Below are 20,453 nucleotides of genomic sequence, written 5' to 3'. Positions count from 1 at the left end.
GCACATTATGTTCAGTGTATTTGGTAATGTTGTTCAGTGTAACGCAGTGATAAAAGTGTCCAACCTATAACCAGATAGTTGCCAGTTCAATTCCCACACAAGAGGTAGATTCTACAATTATTCCAGTTTAACACGTAGGCTTTTGCGACCAATTATTCCTCCGGGATTGACGCAGTAAGTACCGCTTTGTGGAACGGCAACGATAGCTTCACAGACATGTCCTTAAAAAAATATCTTCACTGGCTGAGAAACTCCCGTGAAAATAAGTATCAACCAATGCTCACTTAGGCTTGAAGACATTTTCTTACTATGTCTCTTTGGCCATTTGAATTCATGGCCAAACATAAAATGGCCAGAGCGGAGCCGGGCCCGAACAGCGTGGCTTTTAACTGCAGGCCGACCCACTATTTGTCGGCGTTCGGTTGGCCTCTTGACCAGTGGAAGTTGTCTTCTTTGGTTCTTTCGGTAAGGTCACGTAGAATGAGAATAAAATAATAAAATAACTCAATAAAATTCTCACAACGTTTCGGCCACAACGCAAGCGGCCGTCTTCAGGTGAAAGGTACAGAACTGTCGGGACGACAGAGCTTCAATGAATGATGTTAAGATTCGTAGCGACTTTTAAGCTGGTTGGGAGAAGTCGCTACGAATCTTAACATCGTTCATTGAAGCTCTGTCGTCCCGACAGTTCTGTACCTTTCACCTGAAGAAGGCCGCTTGCGTTGTGGCCGAAACGTCGTGAGAATTTTATTGTGTTATTTTATTATTTTATTCTCATTCTACGTGGTGGTGACTTTACCGAAATAACCAAAGAAGACGAATCCTTGCAGTCACGAAAGCTTCAAATCGAAATTTAACAGTGGAAGTCAGTTTGCGATGTCACGAGATTGCGTGCGGCACGACGCCTCATTAACTGAAATTTGCAACCGTCGCGAAGATTCTGCGACGCTTTCGTTGCCGGTAATCTACAGCTCACTCCAGCGCTGTCCTCCAGACAGTCTCGTCCCTTCACCTGATGAAGGCCGCTTGTGTTGTGGCCGAAACGTCGTGAGAATTTTATTATTTTATTTTTTACCTATGTGACTTTACCCAATAGAACCAAAGAGTATGAATCTACAGCCTCCTTGAACACCCCCCACCCCCCCCCCCCCCCCACAGCTTGCCGACCAAAGCTCTGACGAGCTGAGCTTTGACCGACAACTCGCTCCGTGTTCTGCATTCCTGAAATCGGTGCCCTGCCAAAAACGCAACATCAATCACCGCACGGCCTGCTGATGTATCTGTTGTGCGGCTCGATGGCCAGGTTCCTGCTGACACGCGGCTTGCGCGGCCAACTCGTGGTCATCCCAAATGTTGCCAAGGGTCTCTTTGCTGAACGGCGGCGGCGGCGGCGACTCCATCTCCTGACCCACCTCCACAGGTGGCGTCTGCACCGACTTGGGCACCAGATGCTGCTCCTCCTGCTGCTGTTGCTGCTGTTGTTGCTGTGGCTGCTGCTGCTGCTACTGTGGCTGCTGCAGTGGCTGCTGCTGCTCCTCCTGCTGCTGTTGCTCCTGCTGCTGTTGTTGTTGTGGCTGCTGTTGCTGTGGCTTCTGCTGCTGCTGTTGCTGTGGCTTCTGCTGCTGCTGCTGCTGCTGTTGCTGCTGTTGCTGCTGTTGCTGCTGCTGTGGCTGCTGCTGTTGTTGTGGCTGCTGCTGCTGCTGTTGCTGCTGCTGCTGTTGCTGCTGCTGCTGTAGTGGCTGCGGCTGCTGCTGCTGTTGAGTTGACTGGTGACGAGGCACACGTGGTATGGCTGAGGCTGAGTGGGAGGGCTGCTCAGAGTGGACAGCAGGATTTTCCTGAAGCTCCATGACCTGCTTCCTGTTGAAGTTGTATTTACTGAAGAGTTCGAACATAGGGGGAGGACGTAGAGTTAGAACAGACACACAGGTCCATGCCTGTGTGTGTCTAATCATGTTAGGTTCAAGCCCATCTTGACACACACAGGTCCATGCCTGTGTCTAATCATGTTAGGTTCAAGCCAAACTTGACACACACAGGTCCATGCCTGTGGGTCTAATCATGTTAGGTTCAAGCCCATCTTGACACACACAGGTCCATGCCTGTGTGTCTAATCATGTTAGGTTCAAGCCCATCTTGACACACACAGGTCCATGCCTGTGGGTCTAATCATGTTAGGTTCAAGCCCATCTTGACACACACAGGTCCATGCCTGTGGGTCTAATCATGTTAGGTTCAAACCATCTTGTGATCCTTGAACCCAATATCACACCGTGCCCTTGACAGCAATATAATTATTTAACATCAATAAAAACATCTAGGATTTACTGCAGTAATTAACACCACTGCATAGTACTGTCGTTTGTAGTAGTTTGTCCCCAATATAACATAAGTGGAAACAACCCTGGGGCAAAATCTGAAAACCATACTCCCCAATCTCTAAAAATTAAGAGTGTGCAACTTAATGTTATGTTTAAATAACGGTCGCTAAGCACAGGCCCAAAATGCTAAGAAGCCAGCAACAGCACCAGAGGAATGTCTAATCGTTTAGCGTTCATCTGCTTATTTAATTCAGCAAGGTGATGAGAAACCTCAACCATAAGGGCCCATCTACCAATGAGTCACAAGGCACCATGGGTAATGCTGGAGCGCCTCACCGAGTCTCAGGGCATCCGTGATGGACTAGGACGTGAAATTCGCACGCACAGGAATCCACATATCAGCTTCATTTAGTCGTCATGGATATTGCTTAAAATATTTGCCATCTGTTGCACAATGGCATACTCTTCTCGATTTGAAGCTTTCGTGACTGCAAGGATTAATCGTCTTTGGTTATTTCGGTAAAGTCACCACGTAGAATGAGAATAAAATAATAAAATAACACGATAAAATTCTCACGACGTTTCGGCCACAACGCAAACAGGTCTGTACCATTCACCTGAAGACGGCCGCTTGCGTTGTGGCCGAAACGTCGTGAGAATTTTATTATTTTATTTTATGATTTTATTCTCGCTCTACGTGGTGGTGACTTTACCGAAAGAACCAAAGAAAATGGCATACTCGTTGTTTTTAGTAGTCTCTCGTCATGCCAACTTGACAACAGTATTTGTCCTCTGGAGACACTGGCCTCCACCGTGTGAATGTTGAATTGACACGACTACCTCGGTCCCACCGACATCGCTCATTTGATCTGGGAGACAACTTTCACTTTGACTAACAGTTAATCTTAAAGCAGTGATGGTTTTGGGCAGCAGTGATGGTTCGGGCAGCGACGCATAACCTGTATTCAATTTCCCTTGGGTAAATTCGGCTTTAATGGGTAACCGGTATTGGTTTGTAAACATAAATTGTGTAGAGAAAAGAGCACGTTGCTGCCTCGTGAGCCACAACTCAGCCTTAATAGGTCTCTTAAACGGTCACTTAGGAGAGCTTTGTGTTGTTTTGTCGTGCAAATCACCAAATCAGCTGCTCCACGCACGGCAGGATCATCTCCCAGGCAAGGCCAGTGAAGTGTTGCATGTACAGAGTCCACGCAGAGGGCAGCTTCACTTCTATACGGGCCAATGCTATGCTTGCAGCCGCCACCACGGATGGACGGAAACTCAGGAATACGTGGTCTGCATACACACAAAGACAAAACCCTCCGTTTAGCCTTAACAGACTGTTGGGGCAAGTGCTGCTAGCGAGTAGCAGCACCTATGAAGGTCGGCACTGTGGCACACGAGGGGGTGGGTGGCCAGCACCACGCCCGGCCGCCTTTGTCTCCCCAGTGCTGGCGATGTTTACACACCACATTGAGTTACTCATTTGAGGCCGAGTCGACCTAGGGGAGGCCCAGGACCGGTTCAGATAATCGTCACCGGTGATAGCCGTGAGCGGGCGTTGGACCAGGGTGTCCAGGGTCGTAGCTGCAGCGTAGCGCTAACCGCTACGCCACCTCTACCCTGCACACAGGAATGACAGGCAGGCACACACACACAGACGCTTAAACGCACAAGCACCCAGTGAACGAGGAACGTTGGGCCAAGGACACCCTGAACATTTGAACAAACATTCCGACTAAAATTTTGATTTAAAGCTTTTGTGACTGCAGTAATTCATATTCTTAGCTCTTTCGGTAAAGTCACGTTGAAGGGAAACAATAAAATAATAAAATATATAAAACAATAAAAATTCTCACGACGTTTCGACCATAACACAAACGGTCATCATCAGGTGTGAAAAGCAACGGCAAGAAACATTTGAAAGAAGTGTCGGTTCGCATCAAATTATTTATTTTATTAACGGTGTTTGTGTGTGTTTATTTATTTATTTAAACGTTAGAACTACGGGCAGCGATTTGGCAGTTTGTTTAGAAGGACGAGTCCATCTATGTTCTGAAAAGAGGAGGGGGGAGACGAAACATTAATGTATGTTGTCTGAAAGCCACCGTAAGCGTGAACAATCAATTAAGACCTGTTCACGCTTACGGTGGCTTTCAGACAGCATACATTAATTTTTCGTCTCCCCCCTCCTCTTTTCAGAACATAGATGGACTCGTCCTTCTAAATAAACTGCCAAATCGCTGCGCGTGGCGCTGACGTTTTTTTAAATACCCCGTTTTAAAATAAATAAATTAATGCAAACCGACACACCTCATGACAACCGTTTGTGTTATGGTCGAAACGTCGTGAGAATTTTTATTGTTTTATATATATTTTATTATTTATTTGCTTCCCTTCAACGTGACTTTACCGAAAGAGCTAAGAATATCAACATTCCGACGTTGGAAAAAAATATATATTCGGTGACGTTTCAGGCACTGTCCCTTCTTCGCTGGTCACCTTAGCGTTGCCTACGAAGCGCTCCTCTACAGCTCTGCGAGTACCTTGCAGGGCGAGCTGAAGGAAGTGGGCCGTGTACTTGGTCGTGTACGCGTGCCGGTAGGACGAGCCTCCAGCCGGGGCGTCCTCACGCCGCGACAGCCACAGGAAGTAGTCCACGAAGTGCGCCGCTGCGGGCGTGCACAGGTTCCAGTCGAGTGTACACAGCAGCAGGAACTGTGCAGGGGGGAGGCAGACGGGAGAGTGGGCTGGCACGGCACAGCTGCCACCACTGCGTAAAGCATTCAGTCCGCCACGCTGCTGTGTGTTGCCTGGAGGGTTTATTTAACTATTCTAGATTTAAAGCTTTCGTGACTGCAAGGATCCATACTCTTTGGTTCTATTCGGTAAAGTCACGTAGGTAAAAAATAAAACAACAAAAATCACGACGTTTCGGCCACAACACAAGTGGCCTTCATCAGGTGAAGGGATCAGGTGGTCTCGAGGACAGCGCTGGAGTGAAACACAGCCACGCTCAGACCGCGACCTTTAAGCTGTGCGCAAGGAAACAAGGTGCCTTGACAAAGGAATTAGCATAAAAATTAGCATTTGATTGGCCGACTTAGCATAGAAGTGGTGTACGTGCGGGTGCACTTGCCAGTTGGCGCGGGGGGGGGGGGGGGGGAGTTTACCTATTGATGGTGTGAAAGGGGAATTTAAGAGCTGCGAAAGTTTGGGGTACCACTACTTGAAAAATATACTGTACCACTGAAAATTAGTTTAATGTTTGGTTCGATTTAGAACGTCTTTCCAATGGTTGCTTAACTAGTCGGGTTGGTGCATGGCTCGCAAACAGTTCAAATGTCTGGTCAAAGAGTCAACTCGGCCCTTCGTCTGCACGGGTAAATGCAATGACCGTCATATTCTTTTGGGTCTTTCGGTAAAAGCCACGTAGATTGAAAAAATAATAAAAAATATCACGACGTTTCCATTGCAACGCAAGCAAATCGTCACGGGGTGATTGTTTTACGGAGAGACTGAGCCCCACCATAGGGAGAATTTCCTGCACTTGTTCCAGCGCCGTGCAAATAAATGAGCACCACTCCACGTTCATTTGTCAGGTCTGCTGTGGTAATATTATTCTGCAGCTTTTGCCTTCCTGTTATCTAGTAAGAAGACACGCTTCTATATTCAAATTCGGGCTGTACATTCAAATTGTCTACAGAATAATTAGTTGGCATGAAACAGAGATGATGTGTTCATATTCTTTGGGTCTTTGACGTTTCGATCGCAACACAAGCAATCACCTGAGGACGACTGCTTGTGTTGCCATCGAAACGTCGTAAATTTTTAAATTATTTTTCTATCTACGTGACTTTACCGACAGACCCAAAGAGTAAGATTGTAAAGTAACAAGACAAAACAATTGGTTTCTTGAATCAAATCGCGACCTTGAATCATGACAATGCACGGAACGGTTCTGGGGGGTGAAACATTGCATGCCGAATTAACAGGGGCATGCAGCTACCTCCGTCTGCTGCAATTCCTCCTTGGACAGACTCAGCCCTTGCTTGATCATCACCTCCAGCCGGTTCACCCAGTCCAGTCGCGGCACGTGCTCATCCATCTCCTCGAACTTGGCTGCGCAGGGTGTCAGGGACACGCATGCCGACGGTGAGCAAGCGACCAAGCGTGCGAGCGAGAGATGAGCGAGTGATCGGGTGGGTGGGTGGGTGGGTCACGTGAGCGATTGACCGACCTGCTATAATGAGGTAGCAGATTGAGCAGGTGTAGAGGCAGCGGACGGTGATGTCGTGGCGGTCCATGAACACGTCTAACATTGCGATGGCCAGGTGGTGCGTGGTCACACTCAGCTGCAGGCGCTCGCTCAGCGTTGCCAGGAGGTCGACGAAGTGGCGACGGAGGTGCAGCTAGGGCGAGCGTGCGCAAAACCGAGGCAGCGACAGCTCCTGCGAGGGGGAAAAAAAACGAGGACGTGGGGGTTGGGAGGGCAGTTGGGACGCTGTGGAGTTGGGTCAAGAGGTCAAGAAGTGTTTTGAAACGATAATAGATTATTCTGGGGGTCTAAGGAGGCGACGCGCCCGGTGACGGTGGGCCACAGCATTTAATTTTCGCCGTCACGCAAACCAAGAGTGACAAAAGCCACGGCCAAATTGTCTCCCTGTCCAAGCGAGTGAAAGATGGCGAAGAACTCATTCGGTAGTCCGCAGCCTACGATGAAACAAAACCACGAGGTGTGGAGATCCGTAGCTCCAAAGCACAGCCACTTTTATTCTTCCACAAGGTACCATGTCGCTCGTGTTATAGTCCCCGGAGAGATAGGGGGCCGGGTCGACCCGCTGGCCAGGATTGAACTTGCAACCTCCTCGCTGCGAGTCGAGCACTCGAACGTACGTGCCGTGTAAATCAGTTCGTAGGATTTGTGTCTGCGTGTAGGAGGCCTATTGATGAGAGAGGCGGATACCTTCTTTCGAAGGACGCGGTAGATGTCATCTGCCAACTCGCCTTGCCACCACTCGCTTCTGTCCATGTCTTGGTCCGTCGCTCGCGCCTCGTGCTCAGGAGTTTATTACTTGGACAGGCACGTGCTGGGTACACACAAGTGTTCACGAGTGGAGTTTATTACTCGGACAGGCACGTGCTGGGTACACACAAGTGTTCACAAGTGGAGTTTATTACTCGGACAGGCACGTGCTGGGCGCACACAAGTGTTCACGAGTGGAGTTTATTACTCGGACAGGCACGTGCTGGGTGCACACAAGTGATCACGTGACAGATTTGACGTCACAGCTCACTTGCCGTGCAAAAAATATATGCATTATTGAGCTCCCCCCACAAAAATAAAGTGTATTTGTATAATGTTTGCATGGTGTACAGTCTGGAAAGTACCCACATGGCAAATTTCCAGTTTGTTGCATGTGGAGAAGTACAGACAACACACACAATCACAACTTTGCCTTTCGTATATATGGAGATTACCACAGGTTATACCACGGGCACTTCGTGCTCAACAGAGCATTAAGAATAAAGGCAGAATTTTCACAACACTTGGAAAAGAAACTACATTTGCAATTTTTTGCAAAAAAAAGTAACACATTTTTCCACGCGTAAAAAATTCAATTATTGACACGTGTGCAAACTTCACAATGTATTTGCTTGAGCAAGACCGATTACATTATTGACGAAATCTTAAAGTGCTCATGCTAAACCGGCTTCCAAACATCTCAAGCTCACACCCTACCCCCCGCTATGCATGTGGAATAATGTAAAAAATATGTCCTGTTATGATGAAAAACAAAACAAAGTCTTACCAAACACTGTCCATTATTACACGGCGGGAAGGGAAATCGTTCAGTTAACAAACCGTGATAGTTTTAACGCCTCAATATGTCACGATATAGTCTAAATACAGCAAGTCTCAAGTCTTTCACGGTAACTACGGACGGAGTGGGCAGCACGCAGCCACGTTGGAGTCGTCACGTGATGCAGCCGCCGACTCCCAGGACTCTCCACGCCCCGGAAGTGCTGCTGAGCGCCGGAAGCTGGAGGTGACGCGTCATCCGTGTGCCAGGGACTCCTGATTGGATGAGGTGTGGGCGTGGCCACACCCGAGGGGGAGGCGACGGCCAGGGGATAAAGGGGGGGGGAGGGAGAGACCCACAGAGACCCATACTCATAGAGACCCACACAGACACTCACAGAGACCCACAGAGACTCATAGAGACCCATACTCATAGAGACCCACACAGACCCACACTCACAGAGACTCACACAGACACCCACACAGACTCACAGAGACCCACACTCACAGAGACTCACACAGACCCACACTCACAAAGACCCACACTCACAGAGACTCACACAGACCCACACACACAGAGACCCACACTCACAGAGACTCACACAGACCCACACACACAGAGACCCACACTCACAGAGACTCACACAGACCCACACTCACAGAGACCCACATTCACAGAGACTCACACAGACCCACACTCATAGAGACCCACACTCACAGAGACCCACACAGACCCACAGAGACCACACAGACCCACAGAGACCCACACTAACAGAGACCCACACTCACAGAGACCCACACTCACCCATACTAACAGAGACCCACACTCACAGAGACCCACAGAGATTCACACTAACAGAGACCCACACAGACCCAAAGAGACGCACACTCACAGAGACCCACACCCACAAAGACCCATACTCACAGAGATCCACAGAGATCCACACAGACCCACATTCACAGAGACCCACACAGACCCACATAGACCCACAGAGACCCATACTCAAGAGACCCACACCCACAGAGACCCACACTCACAGAGACCCACACAGACCCACAGAGACCCACACTCACAGAGACCCACACAGACCCACAGAAACCCACACTCACAGAGACCCACACAGACCCACAGAGACCCACACTCACAGAGACCCACACACACCCATAGAGACCCACACTCACAGAGACCCACACAGACCCACGCTCACAGAGACCCACACAGACCCACACAGACCCACACTCACAGAGACCCACACATACTCACAGAGACCCACACTCACAGAGACCCACACAGACCCATACTCAACAGAGACCCACACAGACCCACACTCACAGAGACCCACACTCACAGAGACCCACACAGACCCATACTCACAGAGACCCATACAGAGACCCACACAGACCCACAGAGACCCACACTCACAGAGACCCACACTAACAGAAACCCACACAGACCCACATAGACCCACACTCACAGAGACCCACACAGACCCACACAGACCCACACTCACAGAGACCCACACTCACAGAGACCCACACAGACCCACATAGGCCCACACTCACAGAGACCCACACAGACCCACAGAGACCCACACTAACAGAGACCCACACAGACCCACATAGACCCACACCCACAGAGACCCACACAGACCCACAGAGACCCACACTACCAGAGACCCACACAGACCCACACTCACAGAGACCCACACTCACAGAGACCCACACAGACCCACAGAGACCCACACTAACAGAGACCCACACAGACCCACATAGACCCATACTCATAGAGACCCACACTCACAGAGACCCACACAGACTCACAGAGACCCATACTCACAGAGACCCACATAGACCCACAGATACCTATACTCACAGAGACCCACACAGACCCACATATACCCATACTCATAGAGACCCACAGAGACCCATACTCAAGAGACCCACACCCACAGAGACCCACACTCACAGAGACCCACACAGACCCACATATACCCATACTCACAGAGAACCACATAGACCCACAGAGACCCATACTCAAGAGACCCACACCCACAGAGACCCACACTCACAGAGACCCACACAGACCCACAGAGACCCATACTCACAAAGACCCACATAGACCCACAGAGACCCATACTCACAGAGACCCACACAGACCCACACTCACAGAGACCCACACAGACTCACAGAGACCCATACTCACAGAGACCCACATAGACCCACAGATACCTATACTCACAGAGACCCACACAGACCCACATATACCCATACTCATAGAGACCCACAGAGACCCATACTCAAGAGACCCACACCCACAGAGACCCACACTCACAGAGACCCACACAGACCCACATATACCCATACTCACAGAGAACCACATAGACCCACAGAGACCCATACTCAAGAGACCCACACCCACAGAGACCCACACTCACAGAGACCCACACAGACCCACAGAGACCCATACTCACAAAGACCCACATAGACCCACAGAGACCCATACTCACAGAGACCCACACAGACCCACACTCACAGAGACCCACACAGACTCACAGAGACCCATACTCATAGAGACCCACACAGACCCACACTCACAAGAGACCTACACTCACAGAGACCCACACTCACAGAGACCCACACTCACAGAGACCCACACTAACAGAGACCCACACTCACAGAGACCCACACTCACATAGACCCACAGAGACCCACACTAACAGAGACCCACACTAACAGAGACCCACACTAACAGAGACCCACACTCACAAAGACCCACATAGACTCACAGAGACCCACACTAACAGAGACCCACACCAGCAGAGACCCACACTTACAGAGACCCTAAGTAAAACTAAACTAAGTGTATTGCCACCAGGGTGTAGGGGGGCCCCCCACTGAGCTGCTGTGCCAATCTTGGTCCACGCGAGCGGCCTGCCCTGCACCAAGTGAAAGCAGCTCCGTCAGGTCGCTCGTCACGTGGAAACGGCGTTAGAGCGGCCAGGAGAATAATCCTCGCACTCTTAAGACGCACCGCTCGGATCGCTAGGGATGGGTTAGCGCGTCTCCCACGTGCGTGTGAATATTCACAGAGGATGGACGTGAATGTAAGATAATTTTGTCGTGACGGTGGTCGCAGCTGCTGCGAGCTGCTAAGAGACACTTGCCCCTACAGTCTGTTAGATGCCACACGGGGGGCCTTCACTGGAGGGGTTTGCTTTGCCGCACCAACGCTCCCCACACACACAGTGCACACACGGTGAACTCGTAAAGTGATGACAGGAAACGATGAGGTAAAATGTGCAAAAGTTTAATATATTAAACGGCAATAAACGCATTCAAGAGTGCGAGTGAGGTAAAAAAATAGAATTTCTACATTGAGGTAAACATTTTTTTTATATTCTGAGGTAAAAGCAAATCTTTTTTACATTGAGGTAAAAAAATAACATTCTGAGGTTAATTTTTTTTATAAACATTCTGAGGTAGACAAAAAAATATTTTGAACATTACGAGGAACATTTTTTTTACATTCTGAGGTAAAAACATGAACATTAAATTGTCCTTAAGGAGACATAAATTAACAAACGCTCTCTGTGTATCTATCTGTCTCTCTCTGTCTCTCTGTGTATCTGTGTCTGTGTGTGTCTGTGTGTATCTGTGTCTGTGTATCTGTCTCTCTGTGTCTCTTTGTGTGTATCTCATCTCAGTCAGTCGACCCGTGGCACCTGGGTCTGCCCCGTGACCTCCTGCCAGCGGTCGTTCGACACTTCACGTGGCCTCAAGGTGCACGTCCTGGCACAAGCGTCGTGGTGACGCGATTCGCCACTTAGTGGCGAATGGCAGTTGTTGTTATTGTTGTGCATGTCTGTGTGTGTGCGTGTCTGTGTGTGTATGTCTGTGTATTTTGTACCATCGGACACTCCACCCCCACAACTCCCAATCGGTGATGGGGCAGTTGTGGAGAGAGTGGAGAGTTTCCCATACCTGGGCAGTGTGCTTATGACTGGCTCCAGTTTAACAGCAGAGGTCTCCCTCCGAATCAGTCGAGCGGCAATATCTTTGCATCGGTTGCGTAACGCTGTGTGGAAGCTACCTGGTCTGTCGCTCCGCACTAAGCTTCAGGTCCTCTCGGCCACGGTCATTCCCTCCCTTCTCTACGCTTGCGAAACGTGGACCCCCCTAATGGAACATCTTCGCCGGTTAGAAACATTTAAGCTGGCCTGCCTACGATCCATCCTGGGTTTAACCAGACTGGATTGTGTGAGGAGCTCACAAATCCTTGAAAGATCTGGGCAAGGTCCCATCGGTGAGCTCCTCCAGCGGGCAAGGCTGCAATGGCTGGGTCATGTAGCCCGCATGCCCTGCCACCGCATGCCGAAACAGCTTTTGTTCGGCCGGATTGAGGGGGCTAAGCGGGTGCGGCACGGGTTAGAGAAGAAATGGAGTGATGTGGTACAGGAGGACGTGGAGCTGAGTGGACTTGCCGATGACTGGTACCAGCGGTGTCAAGATCGGCCTCTGTGGAGGAGGCTCGTGAAGGATGCTACTGGGCAGTTGGAGGTAGTCGCACTCCAACAACAATGGAGGGCGGAGGAGCGACGCTCAGAACGAGCGGAGCGCCGGGTGGCTAAAGCACAGCAGGTTGGCACAGTAGGAGGCACAGGTGGTGCATCAGCCAGTCATCTCAGTCAGTCGACCCGTGGCACCTGGGTCTGCCCTGTGACCTGCCAGCGGACGTTCTGCACTTCACGTTGCCTCAGGGTACACATAGCCTGGCACAAGCGTCGTGGTGACGTCACCGCCACTTAGTGGCGAATGGCGGTTGTTGTTGTTGTGTCTGTGTGTGTGTCTGTGTGTGTCTGTTGTGTGTCGTGTCAGGACAGGAACGTGTGCACCACAGAGTGGATCTCCCTGCGGCAGAGTGGGCAGGCCATGCCACGCCGCTGCAGCTCCAAGGCGCAGCGGCGGCACGTGGCAAGGTGACCGCTGTCGCCGTGAACTAACGTGCAGCTACGCGGCTCACTCCGGCACACCACGCACTCACCCACGATAACACCACCAGCACCACCCACACCACCAGCACCACCCACACCACCAACCACACCAACAACACCAACACTACCACCCACACCAACACCACCACCCACACCACCACCATCACCCACACCAACACCACCACCCACACCACCGCCACCACCACTGCCACCACCACCCACACCAACACCACCACCCACACCAACACCACCAACCACACCAACACCACCACCACCACCCACACCACCACCATCACAACCACCACCCACACCACCGCCACCACCACCCACACCACTACCACCACCACAACCACCCACACCACCACCCACACCACCACCACCACCACCCACACCAACAGCACCGCCACCGGTTGGAGCGCAAGATGGAGAGGAAGTGGTGGAGGTGGTGGTGACGTTGGCACCGGCTGAAGGGGAAGAAAAAGAAGAGAGTGAGTGAGTGAATGTGTGAGTGTGTGAGTGTGTGACTGTATATGGGTAGCGGTAGTGTAGTAGTAGTTAGTGCTACGTCGCGCTATGAACCCGGGGAGGGAGTGAGAAGGAGGGAGGGAGTGAGGAGGAGGGAGGGGAACTTCACCTCGCCTGCTGTCGGCCGTCACTATGGAGAATGATTTCACGAACAGCGCTGCCACCGAGTGTCTGGAAGAGAGAGACAGGGAGATCCAGGCTGCGTTTGGATGCAGGCTCTATCTCCCGCCCCTCTCTCTCTCTCCACCCCTCTCTCTCTTGTGCTTGTTTATTTTTATTTCACTTTCTTTATTATAATTTTTCTATCTACGTGACTTTAGTGAAAGAACCAAAGAATATTCACCCACTCAATCACTCGCCCACTCACTAAACAGCTCACCCATCCACTCAATAATTCACGCCCCCACTCGCCTTCCCACTCACTCACTAAATAACTCATCCGCTCACCCACACTCACTCACCCACCCACTCTCTCTCCACCCTCTTTGTATCTCCCTCACCTGGGATCTCTGAGTGAGAATCCCTCCACACCAAACACCTCCCCCAGGGGGTCCCCGCCACACCTCACCAGGTACGGCCTCTCTACATCGTAAAGTTGTCTTCGCTTGATGTATTGTCCCACGTAGTGGTGCGCCTACGTGGGACGCACACACACACACACACATGCACACACGCATGCATGCACACACACGAGTGGGTGACTGAGTGGGTGAGTAGGTGGGTGGGTGAGTGAGTGGGTGAGTGAGTGGATGAGTTAGTGAGTGGGTGGTTGAGTGATTGAGTGGGTGAGTGGGTGGGTAGGTGAGTGGGTGGTTGAGTGATTGAGTGGGTGAGTGGGTGGGTAGGTGAGTGAGTAGGTGAGTGAGTGGGTGTGTGGATCAGTGAGAGAATCAGTGAGTGGGTGGGTGGATCAGTGATTTAGTGGCATGGGCGGAAGAGATGGACTAGTCAGTGAGTGGATGGGTTAGAGGGTGAGTGGATGGGTTAGAGGGTGAGTCGAGTGAGTGGTTGGGTGAGTGAGTGGATGAGTGAGTGGTTGGATGAGTGAGTGTTAGTGTGTGGGTAAATGGAGTGGGTGAGTGGTTGGGTGAGTGGGTGGCTGAGTGAGTAGGTCAGTGAATGAGTGGGTGGACGAGTGGTTGGGTGAGTGGGTGGGTGAGTGTAACGTCTGTACTATGTTGAACTTCTTTCGCACCGCACGTAGCCATGTGTGATAATCCTGCAAATCCAAATTATACAGCAGGTGTCAGGTTCGCGATGGAATCCACGACCTCCTGTACACCAGGCGAGGTAGTCAACATCTCCTAGCCACCCTGATAATGATGATGGTGGGTCCCACGACCTCCTGTACACCAGGCGAGGTAGTCAACATCTCCTAGCCACGCAGATGATGATGGTGTTGGTGGTCGTGATGGGACCCACCTGCTCCCACGTGAATGTGTCGCCCTCGACACCGACCGACTGCAGCAGACGAAGCATCGCAGGCACCGGCTTCAGCTGCATCCCAGCGGACAGAGGCATCACGGAGCCACATGTCATCACTCACACAGACACAAAGGTCCCCCGTGTAGCCACGGCAGGCTATAGGGGCAAGTGCTGTTAGCGAAGAGAAGCACCTATTAAGGCTGCCGGCACTGTGGCACATGAGGGGGTGGGTGGCCAGCACCACGCCGAACCGCCTTTGTCTCCCCAGTGGCTTTGTTTACTACGACACACCGCTACACCAGCTACTCTTTTGAGTCAACCTAGGGGAGGCCCAGGACCGATTGTAGTGTATAGTAGTGTATATTACATTGTAGTGTATAGTAGTGCATAGTGTATAGTAGCGTATAGTACTGTAGTTTATAGTAGTGTAGGGTATAGTGTAGTGTATAGTAGTGTAGTGTATAGTAATGTAGTGCATAGTAGTGTAGTGTATAGTAATTGTAGTGTATAGTTGTGTATAGTGTACAGTGTATAGTTGTGTAGTGTATAGTAATGTAGTGTATAGTTGTGTATAGTGTACAGTGTATAGTTGTGTAGTGTATAGTAATGTAGTGTATAGTTGTGTATAGTATAGTGTACAGTGTATAGTATAGCGTACAGTGTATAGTATAGTGTACAGTGTATAGTATAGTGTACAGTGTATAGTGTGCAGTGTATAGTGTACAGTGTATAGTATAACGTACAGTGTATAGTATAGCGTACAGTGTATAGTAGTGTACAGTGTATAGTAGTACACAGAGCACCGGTGAGCCCCCCTAAAAGCGACTCACCAGAATGTTCCTGTGAGCTCCAGCAGCGGCCAGAGACAACCTGGAGTCACCGGCACTCATCACGGCAGCGGCCAGAGACAACCTGGAGTCACCGGCACTAATTACGGCAGCTGTGGAGACAGCAGGAAGACAGCGACACTCGTCACGGCAGCTGTGAGACAGCAGGAAGACAGCGACACTCGTCACGGCAGCTGTAGAGACAGCAGGAAGACAGCGACACTCGTCACGGCAGCTGTGGAGACAGCAGGAAGACAGCGACACTCGTCACGGCAGCTGTGGAGACAGCAGGAAGACAGCGACACTCGTCACGGTAGCTGTGGAGACAGCAGGAAGACAGCGACACTCGTCACGGTAGCTGTGAGACAGCAGGAAGACAGCCACACTCGTCACGGCAGCTGTGGAGACAGCAGGAAGACAGCGACACTCATCACGGCAGCTGTGGAGACAGCAGGAAGACAGCGACACTCGTCACGGCAGCTGTGAGACAGCAGGAAGACAGTGACACTCGTCACGGCAGCTGTGGAGACAGCAGGAAGACAGCGACACTCGTCACAGCAGCTGTGGAGACAGCAGGAAGACAGCGACACTCATCACGGCAGCTGTGGAGACAGCGACGTGGTGGGGGGGGGGGTGAGTAATGCTCAGCCGCCGGGCACGGCTGACGACCACCTCGTGGGGACCGCCTGTGTCGTGAGTCTATGGGTCTCTGTGTGAGTCTGTGGGTCTCTGTGTGAGTCTGTGGGTCTCTGTGTGAGTCTGTGGGTCTCTGTGTGAGTCTGTGGGCTTATGGGTATCTGTGTGAGTCTTTGGGCCTCTGTCAGAGTAAATTGGTATCTGTGTGAGTCTATGGGTATCTGTGTGAGTCTGTGGGCCTCTATCAGAGTAAATTGGTATCTGTGTGAGTCTATGGGTCTCTGTGTGAGTCTGTGGGTCTCTGTCAGAGTAAATTTGTCTCTGTGTGAGTCTATGGGGCTCTGTGTGAGTCTGTGGGTCTCTGTCAGAGTAAACTGGTCTCTGTGTGGGTCTATGGGTCTCTGTGTGAATCTGTGGGCCTCTGTCAGAGTAAATTGGTATTTGTGTGAGTCTATGGGTCTCTGTGTGAGTCTGTGGGCCTCTGTCAGAGTAAATTGGTATCTGTGTGAGTCTATCAGTCTATGGGTCTCTGTGTGAGTCTGTGGGTCTCTGTCAGAGTAAATTTGTCTCTGTGTGAGTCTATGGGTCTCTGTGTGAGTCTGTGGGTCTCTGTCAGAGTAAATTGGTCTGTAGTGATAGCAAGTACCGCCACAGTCAGTATGCACTGTTGTAGTGATAGCAGTTACCACCACAGTAAGTATGCACTGCTGTAGTGAGAGCAGGATCCACCACAGTCGGTATGCACTGCTGTAGTAATAGTAAATAATGCTATCGAGTTGGTACATACCGCTATATAGAGTTAGTAGATACTAAAACAGTCAGACTATACCACTACAGTCAGCAAATACTGCTACAGTCAGCAGATACAACTACGGTCAGTAGCTACTAGAGTCAGTAGGCACTACTATAGAGTGAGTAGAAACTGATATAGAGTTAGTAGTTACTACTATAGTCAGTGAATACTCCTATAGAGTCAGCAGATACTACTATACAGTTAGTCGTTACTACTATAGAGTCGGTAGACACTACTGTAGGGCCAGTAAATACTACTACGGTCAGTAGTTACTACAGTCAGTAAATACTACTAAACAGTCAGTAGCTACTACTGGCTCAGTAGATACTACTGTACAGTCAGTAGATACAACTACAGGGCCAAGAGATACTACTTATTCTGTTGTATGTAGGCTGTGTAGGTATATACAGGACTAGCTGTACTACCCAGGCTTGAATTCACCACACCCGGCCGCCTTTGTCTCCCCAGTGGCGATGTTCACACCACAACAGTTACTCGTTAGAGGCTGAGTCGACCTAGGGGAGGCCCAGGACCGGTTCAAATAATCGTCACCGGTGGTGGCCGTGAGCGGGAATCGAACTCGGGTCGCCGGGTTCGTAGCGCGGCGTAGCGCTAACCACTACACTACAATGCATTAGGCTTCCACACACAGACACAAACACACAGACACACACACAGACACACACAGACACAAAAAGATCCCCCATATAGCCTTAACAGACTGTAGGAGCAAGTGCTGTTAGCGAGCACCTATGAAGGCCGGGACGGTACACGAGGGGGTGGGTGGCCAGCACCACGCTCGACCGCCTTTGTCTCCCTAGTGGCAATGTTTACACACCACACCAGGTACTCATTTGAGGCTGAGTCGACCTAGGGGAGGCCCGGGACCGGTTCAGATAATCGTCACTGGTGTTGGCCGTGAGCAGGAATCGAACCTGGGTCGCCAGGTTCATAGCGCAGCGCGCTAACCGCTACACTATCGCTCCCCACAACACACAGACACACACACACATACAGACAACGCTAACCGCTACACTACAATGCGTGACGCTTCCACATGCACGGGTCACGTGACAGATTTGACGTCACAGCTCACTTGCCGTGCATAAAATCTAGGCATTATTGAGCTCCCCTCCCCACCCCTAAAAAAAACACAAAAGTGTATTTGTATAATGTTTGCACGGTGTACAGTCTGGGAAATACCCACATGGCAAATTTCCAGTTTGTTGCATGTCGGGAAGTACGCTAAACATTTTGAACAGACAACACACACAATCACAACCTTGCATATTTTTATATATATGGAGATAAACAGTAAGAGCCAATTTGTTAATCCATTGCCGGACGAGGGTCTCCCCACGCCGCCCCGGGTCATGATTTGACCATACTTCACCACGCTCGTCCGTGTGGCGGCTTGGTGGAGGAGGGTAGCGTAGACGTGGGAGCGTAGTGACATTGTACTCTACAATGGATGTTGCCCCCACCGCTCCTATGCCACTCACCAACGTTGCACAGTCCCGCAGCCGCCTAAAACAACAACAACAACAAAGTCCCATCACAAGGGAGAAACACACAAATAGAGATTCACTCACCACCACGTAGCTGTCAACCTCTATCAGTGCCCCTACCTTATTACAGATCAATTCAGACCATATCGGCCACCACGTGTCTTTATGAATATCAACGTTCGTCCTGCGAAGTCCCATCACAATGTAGAAACACAAATAGACAATACTGTTACCAAAGCATGTTTTTTTGCCCGTATTGAAACGGCTGTACCCCGTATGGGCGTGAAAACTCAATGTCTCTGTACAAGAATACGGGGTAAACCGTACGGGTTATGACAGCTGTGATGCATCAAGAGATAACTTGACCCGTGGTTGTGTTACCTCGTTTAACCAAAGGCTTCAAACTCGCGTGGAACAGCCCGAAACCCAAAGCATGAGGACAAACACAAAGACGGGTATATCACGAGAGAAAAAAACCCCTACATATTTACCAATAACACTGCCCTTAAAAGTAAATTCTGTGGTGCATAATCGGGCAATGGGCCTTTTTCATAACGCCTCTGTTACTGACGATTGTATTTCAGCCTTTCTTCTTACGACTGCTGCCTGTGTATCTTACTGTGAAAACAGTTCCACAAAGCATGTATAAATGTTTATTTTCTTTGTGACAGACTAGGCCCGAGACGCCAGGGAGGGCCTGAATGGCCTGGATTGCCTACCGAGAAGGAGACGCCTTCCCCGGCGGGGAGCAACCACAGCCTGCGGTGTCACCGCCGCAACGGGGGTCACACAACACCGGATTTTTTTTTCGTCAAAATTTTAAAACCAAAACACCCACTTACCAGTTCGCGTGAGTTCAATCCTGCTCAGAGTTTTAAGGGGCGAGAGGAATTGTTCGTGCAAGTTTAGAGTTTAGGGTGGGGGTGGGGAGTCGTTATGTTCCGAACAGTTTAGAAGCGTCCTGGGAGCCGGGCTTGAGGCGTCAGCCATTGGCACTTGGGAGCTACCACTCCCAGCCAAGGGTTGACGCTCAAACTATCAATCTTATACTTGCACTTCCATCACATAATTTGAATCGTATTTACTCGAACAATATATGCTGAATGATCTACTATGATGGTCACGGTCGCTCCGTCATTGTATTGCTGTTGAAGATGTATATATTTATATATTTTAAAAAAACATTACCGCGTCTGCGACCCCCCCCCCCTATTTAAAGCGGTAAGATGGTTCATTCCAAATGATGACGTTCACACAACGCGATCAAAGTTGGGAACGCTCTTGCAGAATTGTACAACTCCGAAAGTTATCGCGATATGGCGACACTACGATATTACCTAATCATATCCACCATAAGCATATCGTACATTTTTTTCCACACGGCACGTGCACACACTCAAAGCACTTGCAATTCAAATTTCGATTTAAAACTTTCGTGACTGCAGGGATTCATCTTCTTGGTTATTTCGGTGAAGTCACCACCATGTAGAATGGAAACAATAAAATAATAAAAATAGTTATTTTGATCCCCTGCTGATTTTGTACGTTTGCCCACTGACAAAGAAATGATCAGTCTATAATTTTAATGGTAGATTTATTTGAACAGTGAGAGACAGAATAACAA

The 20,453-nt window shown here is 50.0% G+C and overlaps 2 protein-coding genes across 2 annotated transcripts; both read right to left on the bottom strand.

Moving 5' to 3' along the window:
- Positions 1–1,166: 1,166 nt before the first annotated feature.
- LOC142915543 (cyclin-J-like) lies at positions 1,167–8,317 on the bottom strand. The gene is made up of 7 exons (XM_076061311.1): positions 8,135–8,317; positions 7,288–7,411; positions 6,562–6,772; positions 6,331–6,443; positions 4,868–5,039; positions 3,458–3,617; positions 1,167–1,878 (listed from the first exon to the last, which is right to left on the bottom strand). The coding sequence occupies exons 3-7, from the start codon at positions 6,641–6,643 to the stop codon at positions 1,503–1,505; spliced, it is 903 nt and encodes a 300-aa protein (XP_075917426.1). The 5' UTR covers positions 6,644–6,772; positions 7,288–7,411; positions 8,135–8,317; the 3' UTR covers positions 1,167–1,502.
- Positions 8,300–19,831, bottom strand: LOC142915512 (E3 ubiquitin-protein ligase Mdm2-like). Its single transcript, XM_076061268.1, has 7 exons — positions 19,672–19,831; positions 18,715–18,848; positions 15,896–16,005; positions 15,063–15,137; positions 14,141–14,274; positions 13,750–13,811; positions 8,300–8,400 (listed from the first exon to the last, which is right to left on the bottom strand). The coding sequence occupies exons 3-7, from the start codon at positions 15,953–15,955 to the stop codon at positions 8,300–8,302; spliced, it is 432 nt and encodes a 143-aa protein (XP_075917383.1). The 5' UTR covers positions 15,956–16,005; positions 18,715–18,848; positions 19,672–19,831.
- Between the last annotated feature and the right edge of the window lie 622 nt (positions 19,832–20,453).

Source organism: Petromyzon marinus, unplaced genomic scaffold (genome assembly GCF_048934315.1).
Source record: "Petromyzon marinus isolate PM22_M1 ecotype Great Lakes invasive population unplaced genomic scaffold, UKy_Petmar_22M1.pri1.0 PM_G_Scaffold_32, whole genome shotgun sequence".
In the NCBI taxonomy this organism is placed as follows: Eukaryota; Metazoa; Chordata; class Hyperoartia; order Petromyzontiformes; family Petromyzontidae; genus Petromyzon; species Petromyzon marinus.
This window is presented reverse-complemented; position numbering and strand designations above follow the sequence as displayed.

Bases quoted from the DNA above. Each gene is read 5' to 3' on its own strand.
- LOC142915512 (XM_076061268.1), bottom strand. From the start codon at position 15,955: ATGAGTGCCGGTGACTCCAGGTTGTCTCTGGCCGCTGCTGGAGCTCAC. The intron at 13,812-14,140 runs GTGAGGGAGATA...TCTCTCTTCCAG, and splicing joins TTCTCACTCAGAGATCCCAG to ACACTCGGTGGCAGCGCTGT. The intron at 8,401-13,749 runs GTGAAGTTCCCC...TCATCCAATCAG, and splicing joins GACGGCCGACAGCAGGCGAG to GAGTCCCTGGCACACGGATG.
- LOC142915543 (XM_076061311.1), bottom strand. From the start codon at position 6,643: ATGTTAGACGTGTTCATGGACCGCCACGACATCACCGTCCGCTGCCTC. The intron at 3,618-4,867 runs GTACTCGCAGAG...GTGTGTATGCAG, and splicing joins CCTTCAGCTCGCCCTGCAAG to ACCACGTATTCCTGAGTTTC. The intron at 1,879-3,457 runs GTGATTTGCACG...CGAACTCTTCAG, and splicing joins TGCGTGGAGCAGCTGATTTG to TAAATACAACTTCAACAGGA.